Below are 19,985 nucleotides of genomic sequence, written 5' to 3' on the forward strand. Positions count from 1 at the left end.
GCCGCCGCGCCATTTTCCTGGAGATTCGACTATGCACTCTAGACTCTGTGACAGCGCTAGGGTCCCCTAGGGACACTAGTGCCCAGAGCGATAGCGCTGCCGGATAGAGAGGGAGCCCAGACGGAGCCTGCACACAGGTCTCCTCCTCTCTAGAGACGCCCTTGGGTGTAATTGACAATTTTTGAGTCAAAATTCGGATAAATTACTGAAAAGAGAGTTTTTGATGTGTCACCCAAACTTAATGTCCTCATAACAAACCTGTAATGTTGCATATGCCAATGTATGAAAATGATCAATAAGGGGCAAGTACTGGACAATAATAATTATGTTACTTTGCATTTTCTTACAGGGCATGCGGTTAAAAATAATAACAAGTGCAAACATTCAGAAGCCTGTGAAATGTTTAGAAGAAACACCATATTTTGAAATTGAGCGTGTTACTATGGCTAGACGACCAGGTAAGACTGTTGTAGGAATACTGGTGGTCATTCCGAGTTGTTCGCTCGCAAGCTGCTTTTAGCAGCTTTGCTCACGCTAAGCCGCCGCCTACTGGGAGTGAATATTAGCATAGTAGATTTGCGAACGAAAGATTAGCAGATTTGCGAATAGACAGTACTTAGCAGTTTCTGAGTAGCTCGAGACTTACTCTGCCACTGCGATCAGTTCAGGCAGTTTCGTTCCAGGTTTGACGTCACAAACACACCCAGCGTTCGCCCAGACACTCCCCCGTTTCTTCAGACACTCCCGCGTTTTTTCCAGAAACGGCAGCGTTTTTTCGCACACACCCATAAAACAGCCAGTTTCTGCCCCGAAACACCCACTTCCTGTCAATCACATTACGATCACCAGAACGAAGAAAAAACCTCGTAATGCCGTGAGTAAAATACCTAACTTAATAGCAAATTTACTTGGCGCAGTCGCACTGCGGACATTGCGCATGCGCATTAGCGACTAATCGCTCCATTGCGAAAAAAAATAACGAGCGATCAACTCGGAATGACCACCACTGTTATCTAAGGGTGACATAAAATAAAGCTGTCTAACATGTGTGGGTTACATGTAGCGATGTGCACCGGAAATTTTTCGGGTTTTGTGTTTTGGTTTTGGATTCAGTTCCGCTGCCGTGTTTTGGATTCGGACACGTTTTGGCAAAACCTCCCTGAAAATTTTTCGTCGGATTCGGGTGTGTTTTGGATTCGTTTTTTTTTTTGTTTTTTTTTATAAAAAGCCCTAAAAAAAAAAAATCTAAATAAAATCATAGAATTTGGGGGTCATTTGACCCATAGTATTATTAACCTCAATAACCATAATTTCCACTCATTTCCAGTCTATTCTGAACACCTCACACCTCACAATATTATTTTTAGTCCTAAAATTTGCACCGAGGTAGCTGGATGGCTAAGCTAAGCGACCCAAGTGGCCGACACAAACACCTGGCCCATCTAGGAGTGGCACTGCAGTGTCAGACAGGATGGCAGATTTAAAAAATAGTCCCCAAACAGCACATGATGCAAAGAAAAAAAGAGGTGCACCAAGGTCGCTGGATGGCTAAGCTAAGCGACACAAGTGGCCGACACAAACACCTGGCCCATCTAGGAGTGGCACTGCAGTGTCAGACAGGATGGCTGTTATGATACCAGTACGTCTGACCAGAGGAGATCTTATGACGGAGGTCAGAGTACTGGAAGGGAATGCTGGTTACGGGAGCAGGAAAGCCTAGTAACCCCTGGCGCCCTAACTCCGTTGTCTCGCCCGTGTTATCAGAAATCCCCTGCGAGACTATGGTTGCTTGGGCCCATGGCAGCCGCGTTTGAAGGGCGGATTATGTCTGCCCAACTCCGATGCCCCCTCAGGTCTTAATGGGAGACAAAGGGAAATCCGAGACAGGGTGATAACAAGGGGCCCTCTGACTAAGCAACCAGGCCAGGGGCTACAAGCTAACTAACTTAAACCAGAAGTATGTGCGGACAAACCGCCAGGGAAAAGGACAACCAAAAATCCACGAATCCGTTACTCCTATCCAGCACCGCTGGATACCAGAGTGGATCTGTGGGAGCGGAATCCTCCGCAAAAGCTCCGAAACACAATATAACAAAATAATAAATAGTAAGCGGTCAAGCCGCAACACACGGCTACGCCGCGACTCACGAACACCACAAGATGTTAAAGGTGCTCGGTCTGGACTCAAGGAAAAGATGACAACTTCCGAGTATTGGACCACTGAGGACAGGAACGACCGGATAGACAGGACTGGAAAACTCTCTGCAACAGACACAGCAAACAGGAAGCTATTACCGGCGTCTGTGAGAAGTCCTGAGAGTGCTTTTAATTGGGAGCTCTCCAATCAAGAGCCAGACAGGGTAATTAACAATCATGCCGTGCAGCTGCATGCTGCACGGCCAGGATACCAATGAGGTGATTAATCTAGACCCAGCAACGGGGAACGCGGTCCGACAGTGGCGTCCCCGTTGCTAGGGTCTGAGCGGCTCCGTGCGCCCGGCGTCTAGCGTTGCTAGGGAGCCGGCGGCTGTCCGCATGCGGCGTCCCTAGTTGCTAGGCGCCGGGCCGCACTGACGGGCGGACCCTCGGCGCCTAACAGTACCCCCCCCTTGAGGAGGGGTCAAGGAACCCCTAAGGCCAGGTTTCTGAGGAAATTCTCGAAAAAATGCCTTTTTGAGCCTCGGGGCATGGAGATCCTCATCCAGGACCCAAGACCTTTCTTCTGGACCATAACCTCTCCAATGTACCAAAAAATAAAGCCGACCCCGGGACAACTTGGAATCGAGAACCTTCTCCACCAAGAACTCCTGCTGACCCTGTACATCTATTGGTGATTTCCCCTGAGAGATCTTCCGAGGAAATCTACTGGAAGAAACGTATGGTTTCAACAAGGAGCAATGGAAGGTATTTCCGATCCGGAGAGTTCTTGGTAAACGTAACCGGAAAGCAACTGGATTGATTTTTTTAATAATATGAAATGGTCCAATAAATTTAGGGCCCAATCTGGCTGAGGTTTGTCGAAGTTTAATGTTGCGAGTCGACAACCATACCCTATCTCCAACTTTAAAAGTGCACGGCCGCCGGAGCCTGTCAGAATTTTTTTTCTCTCGAAATGCCGCTTTTCTGAGAGCAAGGTGCACTTTTCTCCAAATGAGTCTGAGATGAGCGGTCAAGGTCAGCGAGGAGACAGAGGAATGTTGAAAAAAGGAATTAGCTCTGGGGTGAAAACCGAAAACTGTAAAAAATGGAGACACATTGGTGGAGGAATGACAGGCATTGTTGTAAGCAAACTCCGCCAACGGAAGAAACTCGGACCAGTCATTTTGGAGTTTGGCCGAGTACAAACGCAAATATTGTTTTAATGATTGATTAACTCGCTCAGTCTGCCTGTTGGATTGGGGATGGTAGCCAGACGTTAAAGACAATTTCATCTTTAAAGAGGCACAAAAAGACTTCCAAAATTGTGCAATGAATTGTGGACCCCGATCAGAAACAATATCAGTGGGTAATCCATGGAGTCTGAAAACATGGCGGAGGAACAAAACTGCCAATCCCTGGGCAGATGGCAATCGGGGAAGAGCAATGAAATGGGCCATCTTGCTAAAACGGTCAACTACCAACCATATGACTCGGCATCCAGCTGACAGAGGGAGGTCCACCACAAAATCCATGGAAATATGAGACCATGGCCTGAGAGGAACATTCAAGGGCATAAGTTGACCGATAGGCAAGGAACGGGGAACTTTATGCTGTGCACAGACCTGACACGAAAAAACAAACTCCTTAATGTCTTTGGAAAGACCAGGCCACCATACTGAGCGGGAGACTAATTCCAAAGTCTTAGCGATCCGCGGATGCCCGGCAACTTTGCTATCATGAAACTCCGTCAAAACAGTTGCTTTCAAAAACTCAGGGACATAAAGACGACCAGCAGGAGTATTTCCAGGAGCTTGATGTTGAAGCTGCTTTAACTGGGTAAATAAATCTTGTGTGAGGCCTGCCCGAATGACTGAAGACGGAAGTATGGGAGTAACAGGACTGTTATCATGAACTGGAAGAAAACTGCGTGACAGGGCATCCGCCTTGGTATTCTTGGAACCTGGCCTGAAGGTGATAATAAACTTGAAACGAGTAAAAAATAAAGCCCAACGAGCTTGCCGGGCATTCAGCCGTTTAGCTGATTCAATGTACTGAAGATTTTTGTGATCAGTCAAAACTGAAATGGTATGTGTTGCTCCCTCAAGCCAATGCCTCCACTCCTCGAAAGCCCATTTAATAGCCAGTAATTCCCGGTTACCAACATCGTAGTTGGATTCAGCAGATGAGAATTTCCTGGACATAAAGGCACAAGGATGTAATTCTAGAGAATCCGGATCCTTCTGAGATAGGATAGCCCCTACTCCAACCTCCGAGGCATCAACCTCAACAATGAAAGGCAATTCTGGGTTGGGATGTCTGAGGACTGGGGCTGAGACAAAGGCTTGTTTCAAGGCCTGAAAAGATAACTCAGCTTCACGTGACCAGTTGGTTGGATCCGCTCCCTTCTTAGTCAGTGCCACAATGGGAGCAACTAGGTCGGAGAAAGAGTGAATAAATCTTCTATAATAATTCGCAAACCCTAAAAAGCGCTGAATTGCTTTTAAGTTGGTGGGTTGCGCCCAACTAAGGATGGCTTGGAGCTTCTTCGGTTCCATACAGAATCCCGAGGGGAAATAATGTACCCTAAAAAGGATACCTCCGTGACATGAAATTCACACTTCTCCAGCTTGGCATATAGGTGATTTTCACGTAATTTTTTAAGAACCTGACGCACCTGGGTAACGTGTTGTTCAATAGAGTCAGAATATATCAAGATATCGTCTAAGTAGACTACTACGAATCTTCCAAGAAAATCACGGAGCACATCGTTAATGAGATCCTGGAAAACTGCCGGAGCGTTAGACAGGCCGAATGGCATAACCAGATACTCATAGTGACCCGACTGAGTACTGAATGCCGTTTTCCACTCATCCCCTGACTTGATTCGGATGAGGTTATATGCTCCTCTCAGGTCAATCTTAGAAAAAATCACAGCCGAACGTAGCTGATCAAAGAGGACAGAAATCAGCGGCAAAGGGTAAGTATTTTTTACTGAGATTTTATTCAAGGCTCTAAAGTCAATGCAAGGTCTGAGTGATCCATCCTTCTTCTCCACAAAGAAGAAGCCTGCACTTAAAGGGGATTTAGATGGCCTGATAAATCCTTTCCCTAGGCTTTCTTTAACATACTCATTCATGGCCACAGTTTCTGGTCCGGACAATGCATATAACCTTCCCTTAGGCAAAGTGGCACCAGGAATTAGCTCAATAGCACAATCATAAGGCCGATGGGGAGGCAGAATGTCCGCATTGCCCTTGGAAAATACATCAACAAAATCCTGGTATTCCACAGGAATGGGTGCGGGAATGACAGCAGCTATTCTGATGGGAAGCGTAATACATTCCTTATTACAGATGGTACCCCATTGTGAGATCTCCCCCGACTGCCAATCAATGATGGGATTATGAAAGGCTAGCCAAGGGTGACCCAGAACCACTGGAACTGCTGGGCAATGGGTAAGGAAAAATTCAATTTTTTCGGAATGAAGAGCTCCTACCGAAAGTAGTACAGGAGGTGTACCGAGAGAAATAACCCCATTGGACAAGGGACTCCCATCTAAACCATGCATGGTGATACACCTACCCAAGGCTAACTGAGGAATACCTAAGGCCTTGGCCCACGTTAAGTCCATAAAGTTCCCTGCAGCTCCACTGTCAACAAAAGCCGACACCGAGGAACAGAGGCTGCCAAAGGAAACTTTAGCTGGGACTAACAGTGAATTATTTGAGGAGATAAGCTGCAGACCAAAGTGAACCCCCTCACAATTCACTTGGTCGAGGCGTTTCCCGACTTGTTCGGACAATTACGGGCAAAATGTCCCTTACTCCCACAGTACAAACAAAGACCAGAATTTTGCCTTCTGGTTCTTTCTTCAGGAGACAGCTTGGAGAGACCTATCTGCATGGGCTCCTCTATGTCCACAGGAATGGAAAAAACACAAGGAGTAGACCCGACAGGTGCTCCTTTTTCAGCCCTCCGCTCTCTGAGACGACGATCAATCTTAATAGAAAGCTCCATGAGTTTATCAAGAGTCTCAGGAGCGGGATACTGAAGGAGACTGTCTTTTATAGACTCAGATAAGCCGAGGCGAAACTGACTGCGCAGGGCTGGGTCATTCCATCCACAGTCGTTCGACCAACGGCGAAACTCCGTACAATAAATCTCTGCGGGATTCTTACCCTGTCTGAGAGCACGCAAATGACTCTCGGCGGATGCCTCTCTATCAGGGTCATCATACAATAGCCCTAAAGACCCCAGAAAGGCGTCTACAGACAACAATGCCGGATCGTCTGTTCTTAAACCAAAAGCCCAGGTCTGGGGATCCCCCTGAAGTAAAGAAATAATAATTCCGACCCGCTGAGATTCCGTACCTGAGGAGACTGGTCTTAAACGAAAATAAAGTTTACAAGACTCTTTAAAATTAAAAAACTGCTTTCTATCCCCAGAAAAACGGTCAGGCAAATGCATTTTCGGTTCAGGGACGACCCTCGGGGAAGTCCGTAACAGATCTTCCTGTGACCTCACCCGAAGGGATAGATCCTGAACCATCTGAGTAAGTTCTTGAATCTGACTAACTAGAAGCTGGCCAGGATTTGGCCCTACACCAGTGGGATTCATGAGGCCGACAAATCTTCCAAACTGAATAAGGGGAAAAAATCAAATCCTGTTTAATTTTTAAATTTTAGTCTGGCCGGTAATAATGTTATGATACCAGTACGTCTGACCAGAGGAGATCTTATGACGGAGGTCAGAGTACTGGAAGGGAATGCTGGTTACGGGAGCAGGAAAGCCTAGTAACCCCTGGCGCCCTAACTCCGTTGTCTCGCCCGTGTTATCAGAAATCCCCTGCGAGACTATGGTTGCTTGGGCCCATGGCAGCCGCGTTTGAAGGGCGGATTATGTCTGCCCAACTCCGATGCCCCCTCAGGTCTTAATGGGAGACAAAGGGAAATCCGAGACAGGGTGATAACAAGGGGCCCTCTGACTAAGCAACCAGGCCAGGGGCTACAAGCTAACTAACTTAAACCAGAAGTATGTGCGGACAAACCGCCAGGGAAATGGACAACCAAAAATCCACGAATCCGTTACTCCTATCCAGCACCGCTGGATACCAGAGTGGATCTGTGGGAGCGGAATCCTCCGCAAAAGCTCCGAAACACAATATAACAAAATAATAAATAGTAAGCGGTCAAGCCGCAACACACGGCTACGCAGCGACTCACGAACACCACAAGATGTTAAAGGTGCTCGGTCTGGACTCCAGGAAAAGATGACAACTTCCGAGTATTGGACCACTGAGGACAGGAACGACCGGATAGACAGGACTGGAAAACTCTCTGCAACAGACACAGCAAACAGGAAGCTATTACCGGCGTCTGTGAGAAGTCCTGAGAGTGCTTTTAATTGGGAGCTCTCCAATCAAGAGCCAGACAGGGTAATTAACAATCATGCCGTGCAGCTGCATGCTGCACGGCCAGGATACCAATGAGGTGATTAATCTAGACCCAGCAACGGGGAACGCGGTCCGACAGTGGCGTCCCCGTTGCTAGGGTCTGAGCGGCTCCGTGCGCCCGGCGTCTAGTGTTGCTAGGGAGCCGGCGGCTGTCCGCATGCGGCGTCCCTAGTTGCTAGGCGCCGGGCCGCACTGACGGGCGGACCCTCGGCGCCTAACAATGGCAGATTTAAAAAATAGTCCCCAAACAGCATGATGCAAAGAAAAAAAGAGAAGCAATGAGGTAGTTGTGTGACTAAGCTAAGCGACCCAAGTGGCCGACACAAACACCTGGCCCATATAGGAGTGGCAATGCACTGTCCGACTACTATATATATACTGCGCACAACTGAAATGCACCACAGGTATGGATGGATAGTATACTTGATGACACAGAGGTAGGTAGAGCAGTGGCCTACTGTACCGTACTGCTATATATTATATACTGGTGGTCAGCAAACTGTTCAAAACTGAAATGCACCACAGGTATGGATGGATAGTATACTTGACGACACAGAGGTATGTAGAGCAGTGGCCTACTGTACCGTACTGCTATATATTATATACTGGTGGTCAGCAAACTGTGCAAAACTGAAATGCACCACAGGTATGGATGGATAGTATACTTGACGACACAGAGGTAGGTAGAGCAGTGGCCTACTGTACCGTACTGCTATATATTATATACTGGTGGTCAGCAAACTGTGCAAAACTGAAATGCACCACAGGTATGGATGGATAGTATACTTGATGACACAGAGGTAGGTAGAGCAGTGGCCTACTGTACCGTACTGCTATATATTATATACTGGTGGTCAGCAAAATTATGCACTGTACTCCTACTATATACTACAATGCAGCACAGATATGGAGCGTTTTTCAGGCAGACAACGTATAATACTGGTGGTCACTGGTCAGCAAAACTCTGCACTGTACTCCTCCTATATAATACTGCTGGTCCCCAGTCCCCACAATAACGCAATATGAGCACAGATATATGCAGCACACTGAGCACAAATATGGAGCGTTTTTCAGGCAGAGAACGTATAATACTGGTGGTGACTGGTCAGCAAAACTCTACACTGTACTCCTCCTATATAATACTAGTGGTCCCAAGTCCCCACAATAAAGCAGTGTGAGCACAGATATATGCAGCACACTGAGCACAGATATGGAGCGTTTTTCAGGCAGACAACGTATAATACTGGTGGTCACTGGTCAGCAAAACTCTGCACTGTACTCCTCCTATATAATATACTGCTGGTCCCCAGTCCCCACAATAAAGCAGTGTGAGCACAGATATATGCAGCACACTGAGCACAGATATGGAGCGTTTTTCAGGCAGAGAACGTATAATACTGGTGGTCACTGGTCAGCAAAACTCTGCACTGTACTCCTCCTATATAATACTGCTGGTCCCCAGTCCCCACAATAAAGCAGTGTGAGCACAGATATATGCAGCACACTGAGCACAGATATGGAGCGTTTTTCAGGCAGAGAACGTATACTGGTGGTGACTGGTCAGCAAAACTCTACACTGTACTCCTCCTATATAATACTAGTGGTCCCAAGTCCCCACAATAAAGCAGTGTGAGCACAGATATATGCAGCACACTGAGCACAGATATGGAGCGTTTTTCAGGCAGACAACGTATAATACTGGTGGTCACTGGTCAGCAAAACTCTGCACTGTACTCCTCCTATATAATATACTGCTGGTCCCCAGTCCCCACAATAAAGCAGTGTGAGCACAGATATATGCAGCACACTGAGCACAGATATGGAGCATTTTGCAGGCAGAGAACGTATAATACTGGTGGTCACTGGTCAGCAAAACTCTGCACTGTACTCCTCCTATAATACTGCTGGTCCTCAGAATAAAGATATTTGCAGCCCCCTGAAACAAAGTGAGAGGACGCCAGCCACGTCCTCTCACTATCATTTCCAATGCATGAGTGAAAAATGGCGGCGACGCGCGGCTCCTTATATAGAATCCGAATCTCGCGAGAATCCGACAGCGGGATGATGATGTTCGGGCGCGCTCGGGTTAACCGAGCAATAGGGGAGAATATGAGTATGCCTCGGACCCGTTTAAAATGGGTGAAGTTCAGAGGGGGTTCGGATTCCGAGGAACCGAAACCGCTCATCACTAGTCATCATCCCGCTGTCGGATTCTCGCGAGACTCGGATTCTATATAAGGAGCCGTGCGTCACCGCCATTTTCACACATGCATTGAGATTGATAGGAAGAGGACGTGGCTGGCGTCCTCTCCTTATAGTAGAACTATACTATAGTAGAAGAACTTAGTTAGTTATAAATTGTGGGGATGATTGGGGACGGGGAGCAGCTGTTAGGGAGTGCAGGATTTTGAGTTTAATTAATCCGTTGTTACTTGTTTCTGTGCCTGAAAAAAAACACTCCACCATATTTGTGCTCACTCAGTGTGCTGCACTGCTGCATGATATATCTGTGCTGAGTGCACTGCTCCCACTGCCTAATTGTGGGGACTGGGGAGCAGTTATAGCAGGAGTACAGTGCACAGTTTTGCTGACAGTGACCACCAGTCCAGTATACGTTTGTCTGCCTGAAAAACACTGTGGTGTTTTTTTTTTCTTTCTTCATGCTAGTTTGTTTAGCAGTCTGCTGACAGTGTCCACCAGGTCCGTTATACAGTATATTATATTTATATATTAGCACTAAGCAGCAGTACGGTAGGCCACGGCTGTACCTACCTCTGTGTCGACTCGTCACTCGTCGTCCATAAGTATAAGTAATAATATCCATCCATCTACATTGTATACCTGTGGTGGCTTTTACTTGTGCGCAAAATATGGAGAACAAAAATGTGGAGGTTAAAAAAATAGGGAAAGATCAAGATCCACTTCCGCCTCGTGCTGAAGCTGCTGCCATTAGTCATAGCCGAGACGATGAAATGCCATCAACGTTGTCTGCCAAGGCCGATGCCCAATGTCATAGTACAGAGCATGTAAAATCCAAAACACAAAAGATCAGTAAAAAAATGACCCAAAAATCCAAATTAAAAGCGTCTGAGGAGAAGCGTAAACTTGCCAATATGCCATTTACGACACGAAGTGGCAAGGAACGGCTGAGGCCCTGGCCTATGTTCATGGCTAGTGGTTCAGCTTCACATGAGGATGGAAGCACTCATCCTCTCGCTAGAAAAAAGAAAAGACTTGCGGCAAAAGCACAGCAAAGAACTGTGCGTTCTTCGAAATCCCAAATCCCAAAGGAGAGTCCAATTGTATTGGTTGCGATGCCTGACCTTCCCAACACTGTACGGGAAGAGCTTGCGCCTTCCACCATTTGCACGCCCCCTGCAAGTGTTGAAAGGAGCACCCGCAGTCCAGTTCCTGATAGTGAAATTGAAGATGTCAGTGTTGAAGTACACCAGGATGAGGATATGGGTGTTGCTTGGGCTGGGGAGGAAATTGACAAGGAGGATTCTGATGGTGAGGTGGTTTGTTTAAGTCAGGCACCCGGGGAGACACCTGTTGTCCGTGGGAGGAATATGGCCATTGACATGCCTGGTGAAAATACAAAAAAAATCAGGTCTTCAGTGTGGAAGTATTTCAACAGAAATGCGGACAACAGGTGTCAAGCCGTGTGTTGCCTTTGTTAAGCTGTAATAAGTAGGGGTAAGGACGTTAACCACCTCGGAACATCCTCCCTTATACGTCACCTGCAGCGCATTCATAATAAGTCAGTGACAAGTTCAAAAACTTTGGGCGACAGTGGAAGCAGTCCACTGACCAGTAAATCCCTTCCTCTTGTAACCAAGCTCGCGCAAACCACACCACCAACTCCCTCAGTGTCAATTTCCTCCTTACCCAGGAAAGCCAATAGTCCTGCAGGCCATGTCACTGGCAGTGGCAAGTCTGACGAGTCCTCTCCTGCCTGGGATTCCTCCGATGCATCCTTGAGTGTAATGCCTACTGCTGCTGGCGCTGCTGTTGTTGCTGCTGGGAGTCGATCGTCATCCCAGAGGGGAATTCGGAAGACCACTTGTACTACTTCCAGTAAGCAATTGACTGTCCAACAGTCCTTTGCGAGGAAGATGAAATATCACAGCAGTCATCCTGCTGCAAAGCGGATAACTGAGGCCTTGACAACTATGTTGGTGTTAGACGTGCGTCCAGTATCCGCCGTTAGTTCACATGGAACTAGACAATTTATTGAGGCAGTGTGCCCCCGTTACCAAATACCATCTAGGTTCCACTTCTCTAGGCAGGCGATACCGAGAATGTACACGGACGTCAGAAAAAGACTCACCAGTGTCCTAAAAAATGCAGTTGTACCCAATGTCCACTTAACCACGGACATGTGGACAAGTGGAGCAGGGCAGACTCAGGACTACATGACTGTGACAGCCCACTGGGTAGATGTATTGCCTCCCGCTGCAAGAACAGCAGCGGCGGCACCAGTAGCAGGATCTCGCAAACGCCAACTCATTCCTAGGCAGGCTACGCTTTGTATCACCGCTTTCCAGAATACGCACACAGCTGAAAACCTCTTACGGCAACTGAGGAAGATCATCGCAGAATGGCTTACCCCAATTGGACTCTCCTGGGGATTTGTGACATCGGACAACGCCAGCAATATTGTGCGCGCATTACATCTGGGCAAATTCCAGCACGTCCCATGTTTTGCACATACCTTGAATTTGGTGGTGCAGAATTATTTAAAAAACGTCAGGGGCGTGCAAGAGATGCTGTCGGTGGCCAGAAGAATTGCGGGCCACTTTCGGCGTGCAGGCACCGCGTACAGAAGACTGGAGCACCACCTGAACCTGCCCTGCCATCATCTGAAGCAAGAGGTGGTAACGAGGTGGAATTCAACCCTCTATATGCTTCAGAGGATGGAGGAGCAGCAAAAGGCCATTCAAGCCTATACATCTGCCCACGATATAGGCAAAGGAGGTGGAATGCACCTGTCTCAAGCGCAGTGGAGAATGATTTCAACGTTGTGCAAGGTTCTGCTGCCCTTTGAACTTACCACACGTGAAGTCAGTTCAGACACTGCCAGCCTGAGTCAGGTCATTCCCCTCATCAGGCTTTTGCAGAAGAAGCTGGAGGCATTGAAGGAGGAGCTAAAACAGAGCGATTCCGCTAGGCATGTGGGACTTGTGGATGGAGCCCTTCATTCGCTTAACCAGGATTCACGTGTGGTCAATCTGTTGAAATCAGAGCACTACATTTTGGCCACCGTGCTCGATCCTAGATTTAGAACCTACGTTGGATCTCTCTTTCCGGCAGACACAAGTCTGCAGGTGTTCAAAGAACTGCTGGTGAGAAAATTGTCAAGTCAAGCGGAACGCGACCTGTCAACATCTCCTCCTTCACATTCTCCCGCAACTGGGAGTGCGAGGAAAAGGCTACGAATTCCGAGCCCACCCGCTGGCGGTGATGCAGGGCAGTCTGGAGCGACTGCTGATGCTGACATCTGGTCCGAACTGAAGGACCTGCCAACGATTACTGACATGTCGTCTACTGTCACTGCATATGATTCTCTCACCATTGAAAGAATGGTGGAGGATTATATGAGTGACCGCATCCAAGTAGGCACGTCAGACAGTCCGTACGTATACTGGCAGGGAAAAGAGGCAATTTGGAGGCCCTTGCACAAACTGGCTTTATTCTACCTAAGTTGCCCTCCCTCCAGTGTGTACTCCGAAAGAGTGTTTAGTGCCCCCGCTCAACTTGTCAGCAATCAGCGTACGAGGCTACTTCCAGAAAATGTGGAGAAGATGATGTTCATTAAAATGAATTATAATCAATTACTCCTTGGAGACATTCACCAGCAGCAACTGCCTCCAGAAAGTAAACGGGGATCTGAGATGGTGGATTCCAGTGGGGACGAATTAATAATCTGTGAAGAGGGGGATGTACACAGTGAAAGGGGTGATGAATCGGACGATGATGATGAGGTGGACATCTTGCCTCTGTAGAGCCAGTTTGTGCAAGGGGAGATTGATTGCTTCTTTTTTGGTGGGGGCCCAAACCAACCCGTCATTTCAGTCACAGTCGTGTGGCAGACCCTGTCGCTGAAATGATGGGTTGGTTAAAGTGTGCATGTCCCAGTTTATACAACATAAGGGTGGGTGGGAGGGCCCATCTTGCACCTCTTTTTTCTTTTTTTCTTCTTTGCGTCATGTGCTGTTTGGGGAGTATTTTTTGGAAGGGCCATCCTGCATGACACTGCAGTGCCACTCCTAGATGGGCCAGGTGTTTGTGTCGGCCACTAGGGTTGCTTAGCTTACTCACACAGCTACCTCATTGCGCCTCTTTTTTTTCTTCTTTGCGTCATGTGCTGTTTGGGGAGTAGTTTTTGGAAGGGCCATCCTGCGTGACACTGCAGTGCCACTCCTAGATGGTCTAGAGAAAAAAGAGAGGAAGATGACCAAAAGGAGGTCATCCGCCTAAGAAGGCTTACTTTGTGGTGCACTCTTTTTTATCAAATATGTAATGATTATAAAATTAAAACTTAACATTTATTAATAATTTCTAATATCGTGGCCAAAAAACTTGACATAAACAACATATAATGGTCAGTATTGACCTGTAGATATGTATAAGCGTTTTATATTTAACTGGTGAGGATAATGTCATCAGGTTAAGAGTCCTTTCGTATATATCCACACTTATACTATAGCATTGATGGACAATGAGTGAAAATATAAATCAATTTGAACGGGTTGATAGATTATTCAAGGAATATTTCAAAAATACTTTTTATTGTGTCTCTATTCAGTTACCCGATTTGCGATCCTCCTTGTCTCAGTTTGTGCACTCCTTCTTTCGGTAAGAAAAGGAAAATAGTGTCCTCTAATTAGGCAGGAGCAGCGGGTATTAATTAAATCACAAAAAGTGATAATTGCCAGCACACCATAAAGCCTTTAGAGTATTGGTTAAATTACTGATTTGTAAATGCAGCATCCCAGACATGAGTCGGGGAAGTAAGTGCACCTTGGTTATCAGTGACATATGATTACATCGATAATAAATGTTGATACTGTTTTTTAGCCTACATATACTTTAGAACATAATTGGCAAAACAGACAATAATCTTTGCAGTAGATGACTGCTGGTAGATACAATTGGCTAATAAGAGTCAGTACCAATCAGACCATCTGGCAACACCATAGACGTACAGGTGTCATTATAGTAGGTGACAAATAGCACATATATATTGCAAAACAATAAGGGTTCAGTGCCAAGGGTCGGTACCAATCAGATCATCTATCAACCTAGCAGATGAACAGATGTCAATATAATAACTAGATATTTATCACATATGTACAGCAGAAAGATATGGATTCAATGTCAATTATACCATCTATACAGGGAAAAAATCTTCAAAAGGCGTTTTTAAGTTGCTTATCAGTATAAACATTGTATCATTTTGTTTATACATATCAACCTGTAAAAGATAAACCTGATTCCGATCATGCTGTATAATTTAGCCTAAACATAACAGACTGTAATAGAGAAGACACACCTTTGTCTGATTCAGGCTGCACTGATAAGTTGCAGGAAAACACCTAATGAAAAAACCTTTGTCTGAATCAGGCTGCACTGATACAATTCAAGGAAATACACCTTCCCAAATCAATAATCCATAAAACATTCATGTAGATGATATGGTCTATATAGATGACCATAGATGTAGATACATATCTAAATTTCTCTGAGAGGGTGCAGGTATCCCAGCAAATATCGGCCACTTTCCCTATCTACTGTCGTCCCATGTGAATAAATCAGTGAATGGGAACGATGAGAGTTCGGGTAATGCCGTTTACTGGGACAGAAGGAAGAAGTGCGAGTTGCTTCTGCTGTCCATAGGCCGGGCTTCCACTCCCCTGTTGTGTCGCCACAGTGCAGGGGCAGCGGGAGACCCGTCTTGGATGAGAGAGCCGCTCTGATGTGAACAAGCCCGTAGTGAAACGTACGTCATCAATTGATTTACCAGACGCACACTGTCTCCGGGAACGTGGAATTCTCAAACCCGACCCGGCGTCCGGTCACGTGAGCGATCCTCTGCACACAGTGTGCATACACGAATTACGAGACACACCCGCTATCTGTATAACTCAGAGCGGCTCTCTCATCCAAGACGGGTCTCCCGCTGCCCCTGCACTGTGGCGACACAACAGGGGAGTGGAAGCCCGGCCTATGGACAGCAGAAGCAACTCGCACTTCTTCCTTCTGTCCCAGTAAACGGCATTACCCGAACTCTCATCGTTCCCATTCACTGATTTATTCACATGGGACGACAGTAGATAGGGAAAGTGGCCGATATTTGCTGGGATACCTGCACCCTCTCAGAGAAATTTAGATATGTATCTACATCTATGGTCATCTATATAGACCATATCATCTACATGAATGTTTTATGGATTATTGATTTGGGAAGGTGTATTTCCTTGAATTGTATCAGTGCAGCCTGATTCAGACAAAGGTTTTTTCATTAGGTGTTTTCCTGCAACTTATCAGTGCAGCCTGAATCAGACAAAGGTGTGTCTTCTCTATTACAGTCTGTTATGTTTAGGCTAAATTATACAGCATGATCGGAATCAGGTTTATCTTTTACAGGTTGATATGTATAAACAAAATGATACAATGTTTATACTGATAAGCAACTTAAAAACGCCTTTTGAAGATTTTTTCCCTGTATAGATGGTATAATTGACATTGAATCCATATCTTTCTGCTGTACATATGTGATAAATATCTAGTTATTATATTGACATCTGTTCATCTGCTAGGTTGATAGATGATCTGATTGGTACCGACCCTTGGCACTGAACCCTTATTGTTTTGCAATATATATGTGCTATTTGTCACCTACTATAATGACACCTGTACGTCTATGGTGTTGCCAGATGGTCTGATTGGTACTGACTCTTATTAGCCAATTGTATCTACCAGCAGTCATCTACTGCAAAGATTATTGTCTGTTTTGCCAATTATGTTCTAAAGTATATGTAGGCTAAAAAACAGTATCAACATTTATTATCGATGTAATCATATGTCACTGATAACCAAGGTGCACTTACTTCCCCGACTCATGTCTGGGATGCTGCATTTACAAATCAGTAATTTAACCAATACTCTAAAGGCTTTATGGTGTGCTGGCAATTATCACTTTTTGTGATTTAATTAATACCCGCTGCTCCTGCCTAATTAGAGGACACTATTTTCCTTTTCTTACCGACAGAAGGAGTGCACAAACTGAGACAAGGAGGATCGCAAATCGGGTAACTGAATAGAGACACAATAAAAAGTATTTTTGAAATATTCCTTGAATAATCTATCAACCCGTTCAAATTGATTTATATTTTCACTCATTGTCCATCAATGCTATAGTATAAGTGTGGATATATACGAAAGGACTCTTAACCTGATGACATTATCCTCACCAGTTAAATATAAAACGCTTATACATATCTACAGGTCAATACTGACCATTATATGTTGTTTATGTCAAGTTTTTTGGCCACGATATTAGAAATTATTAATAAATGTTAAGTTTTAATTTTATAATCATTACATATTTGATAAAAAAGAGTGCACCACAAAGTAAGCCTTCTTAGGCGGATGACCTCCTTTTGGTCATCTTCCTCTCTTTTTTCTCTAGACACTGTATAATTGCTTACGGGTGCACCTCCAGCCAAATACAAATGGGTAATGGCAATTTGCCTTTCCAATCTGAATCCTATTGCTGGTTTCTGTGTTAATTTGCCTTTTTTATTCTTTATATACATCAACAAAGCCTGTGCATAGCCCTATAGACTATACGTCTTCCCCTGTTTAGATACCACTCCTAGATGGGCCCGGTGTTTGTGTCGGCCACTAGGGTCGCTTAGCTTACTCACACAGCTACCTCATTGCGCCACTTTTTTTTCTTCTTTGCATCATGTGCTGTTTGGGGAGTAGTTTTTGGAAGGGCCATCCTGCGTGACACTGCAGTGCCACTCCTAGATGGGCCAGGTGTTTGTGTCGGGCACTAGGGTCGCTTAGCTTACTCACACAGCTACCTCATTGCGCCTCTTTTTTTTCTTCTTTGCGTTATGTGCTGTTTGGGGAGTAGTTTTTGGAAGGGCCATCCTGCGTGACACTGCAGTGCCACTCCTAGATGGGCCAGGTGTTTGTGTCGGCCACTTGGGTCGCTTAGCTTACTCACACAGCTACCTCATTGCACCTCTTTTTTTTCTTCTTTGCGTCATGTGCTGTTTGGGGAGTAGTTTTTGGAAGGGCCATCCTGCGTGACACTGCAGTGCCACTCCTAGATGGGCCAGGTGTTTGTGTCGGCCACTAGGGTCGCTTAGCTTAGCCATCCAGCGACCTCGGTGCAAATTTTAGGAATAAAAATAATATTGTGAGGTGTGAGGTGTTCAGAATAGACTGAAAATGAGTGGAAATTATGGTTATTGAGGTTAATAATACTATGGGATCAAAATTACCCCCAAATTCTATGATTTAAGCTGTTTTTTAGGGTTTTTTGAAAAAAACACCCGAATCCAAAACACACCCGAATCCGACAAAAAAAAATCGGTGAGGTTTTGCCAAAACACGTTCGAACCCAAAACACGGCCGCGGAACCGAACCCAAAACCAAAACACAAAACCCGAAAATTTTCAGGTGCACATCCCTACTAGTTACATGCAAAAGTAGCCAGATTTACCCTGCACAGAAATAATATAAATGTATTTGCACTCCTTGCATTGTAATATGATTTGTTCCAGATACAAAGGCACCCCTTGCATTGTAATATGATTTGTTCCAGATACAAAGTTACTTGCTTTTATCTCACTGGAACAGACCCCTTCGCTCTATTAGACACTCCCTGGCCTTGCAAAGCGTCAAACGGGCACTGAAAACCCACCTCTTCCGCACAATCTAGTCTCTCAAGGCCACTCTCCAGTCCTAACCTCCAACCTCATGCCTTGGCCATCTATGCCTCACTTACTTCCTGGTATCAGACCGCCTTCTGCTTGCTGGCACCTCATGTCACCTGTCTGCCTCCCCCCACCGCCTAGATTGTGAGCTCCTTGGAGCAGGGCCCTCTTCCCTCCTGTTCTCACAGCCCTTTACTCTATCACTTCAATTACAGCTCTCTCCTACTCGGCAAACCATCTATACCCGTATCTCCTCTCGCTCGTAACCGTTTATCTCTTCCAACGGCTGCCCGCCCCAGTAGTATACAGATTACTCCTGTGCTTCCTTACATCTCAGCTATATTGTGTACTGAGAATTGTCATGCTAATTATTACCTGTGCTCTGTTCTGGTGTTTCAGTTACTGTAATGTTAAGTTCTGTGTAGCCTGCATTGTTCTAATGTCTGCCGTATGTACGGTGCTGCAAAACACTTATGGCGCCTTATAAATAAAATATAATAATAATCATTATTTCTCTGACGTCCTAGTGGATGCTGGGGACTCCGTAAGGACCATGGGGAATAGCGGCCCACTTTTCCAGAGGCCACGCCCACTTTTCCGGGAGCGCGTGCGCGATTACATTTTCTCGCTCAGGGTGCCAGTAGGCCTGGAGCCGGCCCTGGTTATACTGTACCAATACCTGTATGATTAAGTTGCACCATGGCATGTCTGGTATCCTGTTAGCTTTGTCTGCAATGCGGCTAAGAAGTTGTAACTAAATATATGGTACGCTAGTCATATCATTGTCTCAGTCATGCCAGGCTTCTCGTGCCGTATGGAATAAAGATTCTCACTGAGGAAACATCTGTAGGGACTGTGGGCCTGATTATGATTTGGAAGTAAAGAAAATAAGAATTTACTTACCGATAATTCTATTTCTCGTAGTCCGTAGTGGATGCTGGGGACTCCGTAAGGACCATGGGGAATAGCGGCTCCGCAGGAGACTGGGCACAAAAGTAAAGCTTTAGAACTACCTGGTGTGCACTGGCTCCCCCCCCTATGACCCTCCTCCAAGCCTCAGTTAGATTTTTGTGCCCGAACGAGAAGGGTGCACACTAGGTGGCTCTCCTGAGCTGCTTAGTGAAAAGTTTAGTTTTAGGTTTTTTATGTTCAGTGAGACCTGCTGGCAACAGGCTCACTGCATCGAGGGACTAAGGGGAGAAGAAGCGAACTCACCTGCGTGCAGAGTGGATTGGGCTTCTTAGGCTACTGGACATTAGCTCCAGAGGGACCGATCACAGGCCCAGCCATGGATAGGTCCCAGAGCCGCGCCGCCGGCCCCCTTACAGAGCCAGAAGACAGAAGAGGTCCGGAAAATCGGCGGCAGAAGACGTCCTGTCTTCAACAAGGTAGCTCACAGCACTGCAGCTGTGCGCCATTGCTCTCAGCACACTTCACAC

At 46.0% G+C, this 19,985-nt stretch overlaps 1 protein-coding gene across 7 annotated transcripts in view; it reads left to right on the plus strand.

Moving 5' to 3' along the window:
* Window positions 1–19,985, plus strand: part of LOC135056670 (alpha-2-macroglobulin-like protein 1) — a 409,885-nt gene that overhangs the window by 208,645 nt on the left and 181,255 nt on the right. For all 7 annotated transcript variants that reach the window (XM_063962113.1, XM_063962120.1, XM_063962116.1 and 4 more), the window contains one exon: window positions 350–458. In XM_063962113.1, the coding sequence (XP_063818183.1) occupies window positions 350–458 (109 nt within the window). The remainder of the gene's footprint in view (window positions 1–349; window positions 459–19,985) is intronic.

This window comes from Pseudophryne corroboree, chromosome 3 (assembly GCF_028390025.1).
Source record: "Pseudophryne corroboree isolate aPseCor3 chromosome 3, aPseCor3.hap2, whole genome shotgun sequence".
Lineage (NCBI taxonomy): Eukaryota > Metazoa > Chordata > Amphibia > Anura > Myobatrachidae > Pseudophryne > Pseudophryne corroboree.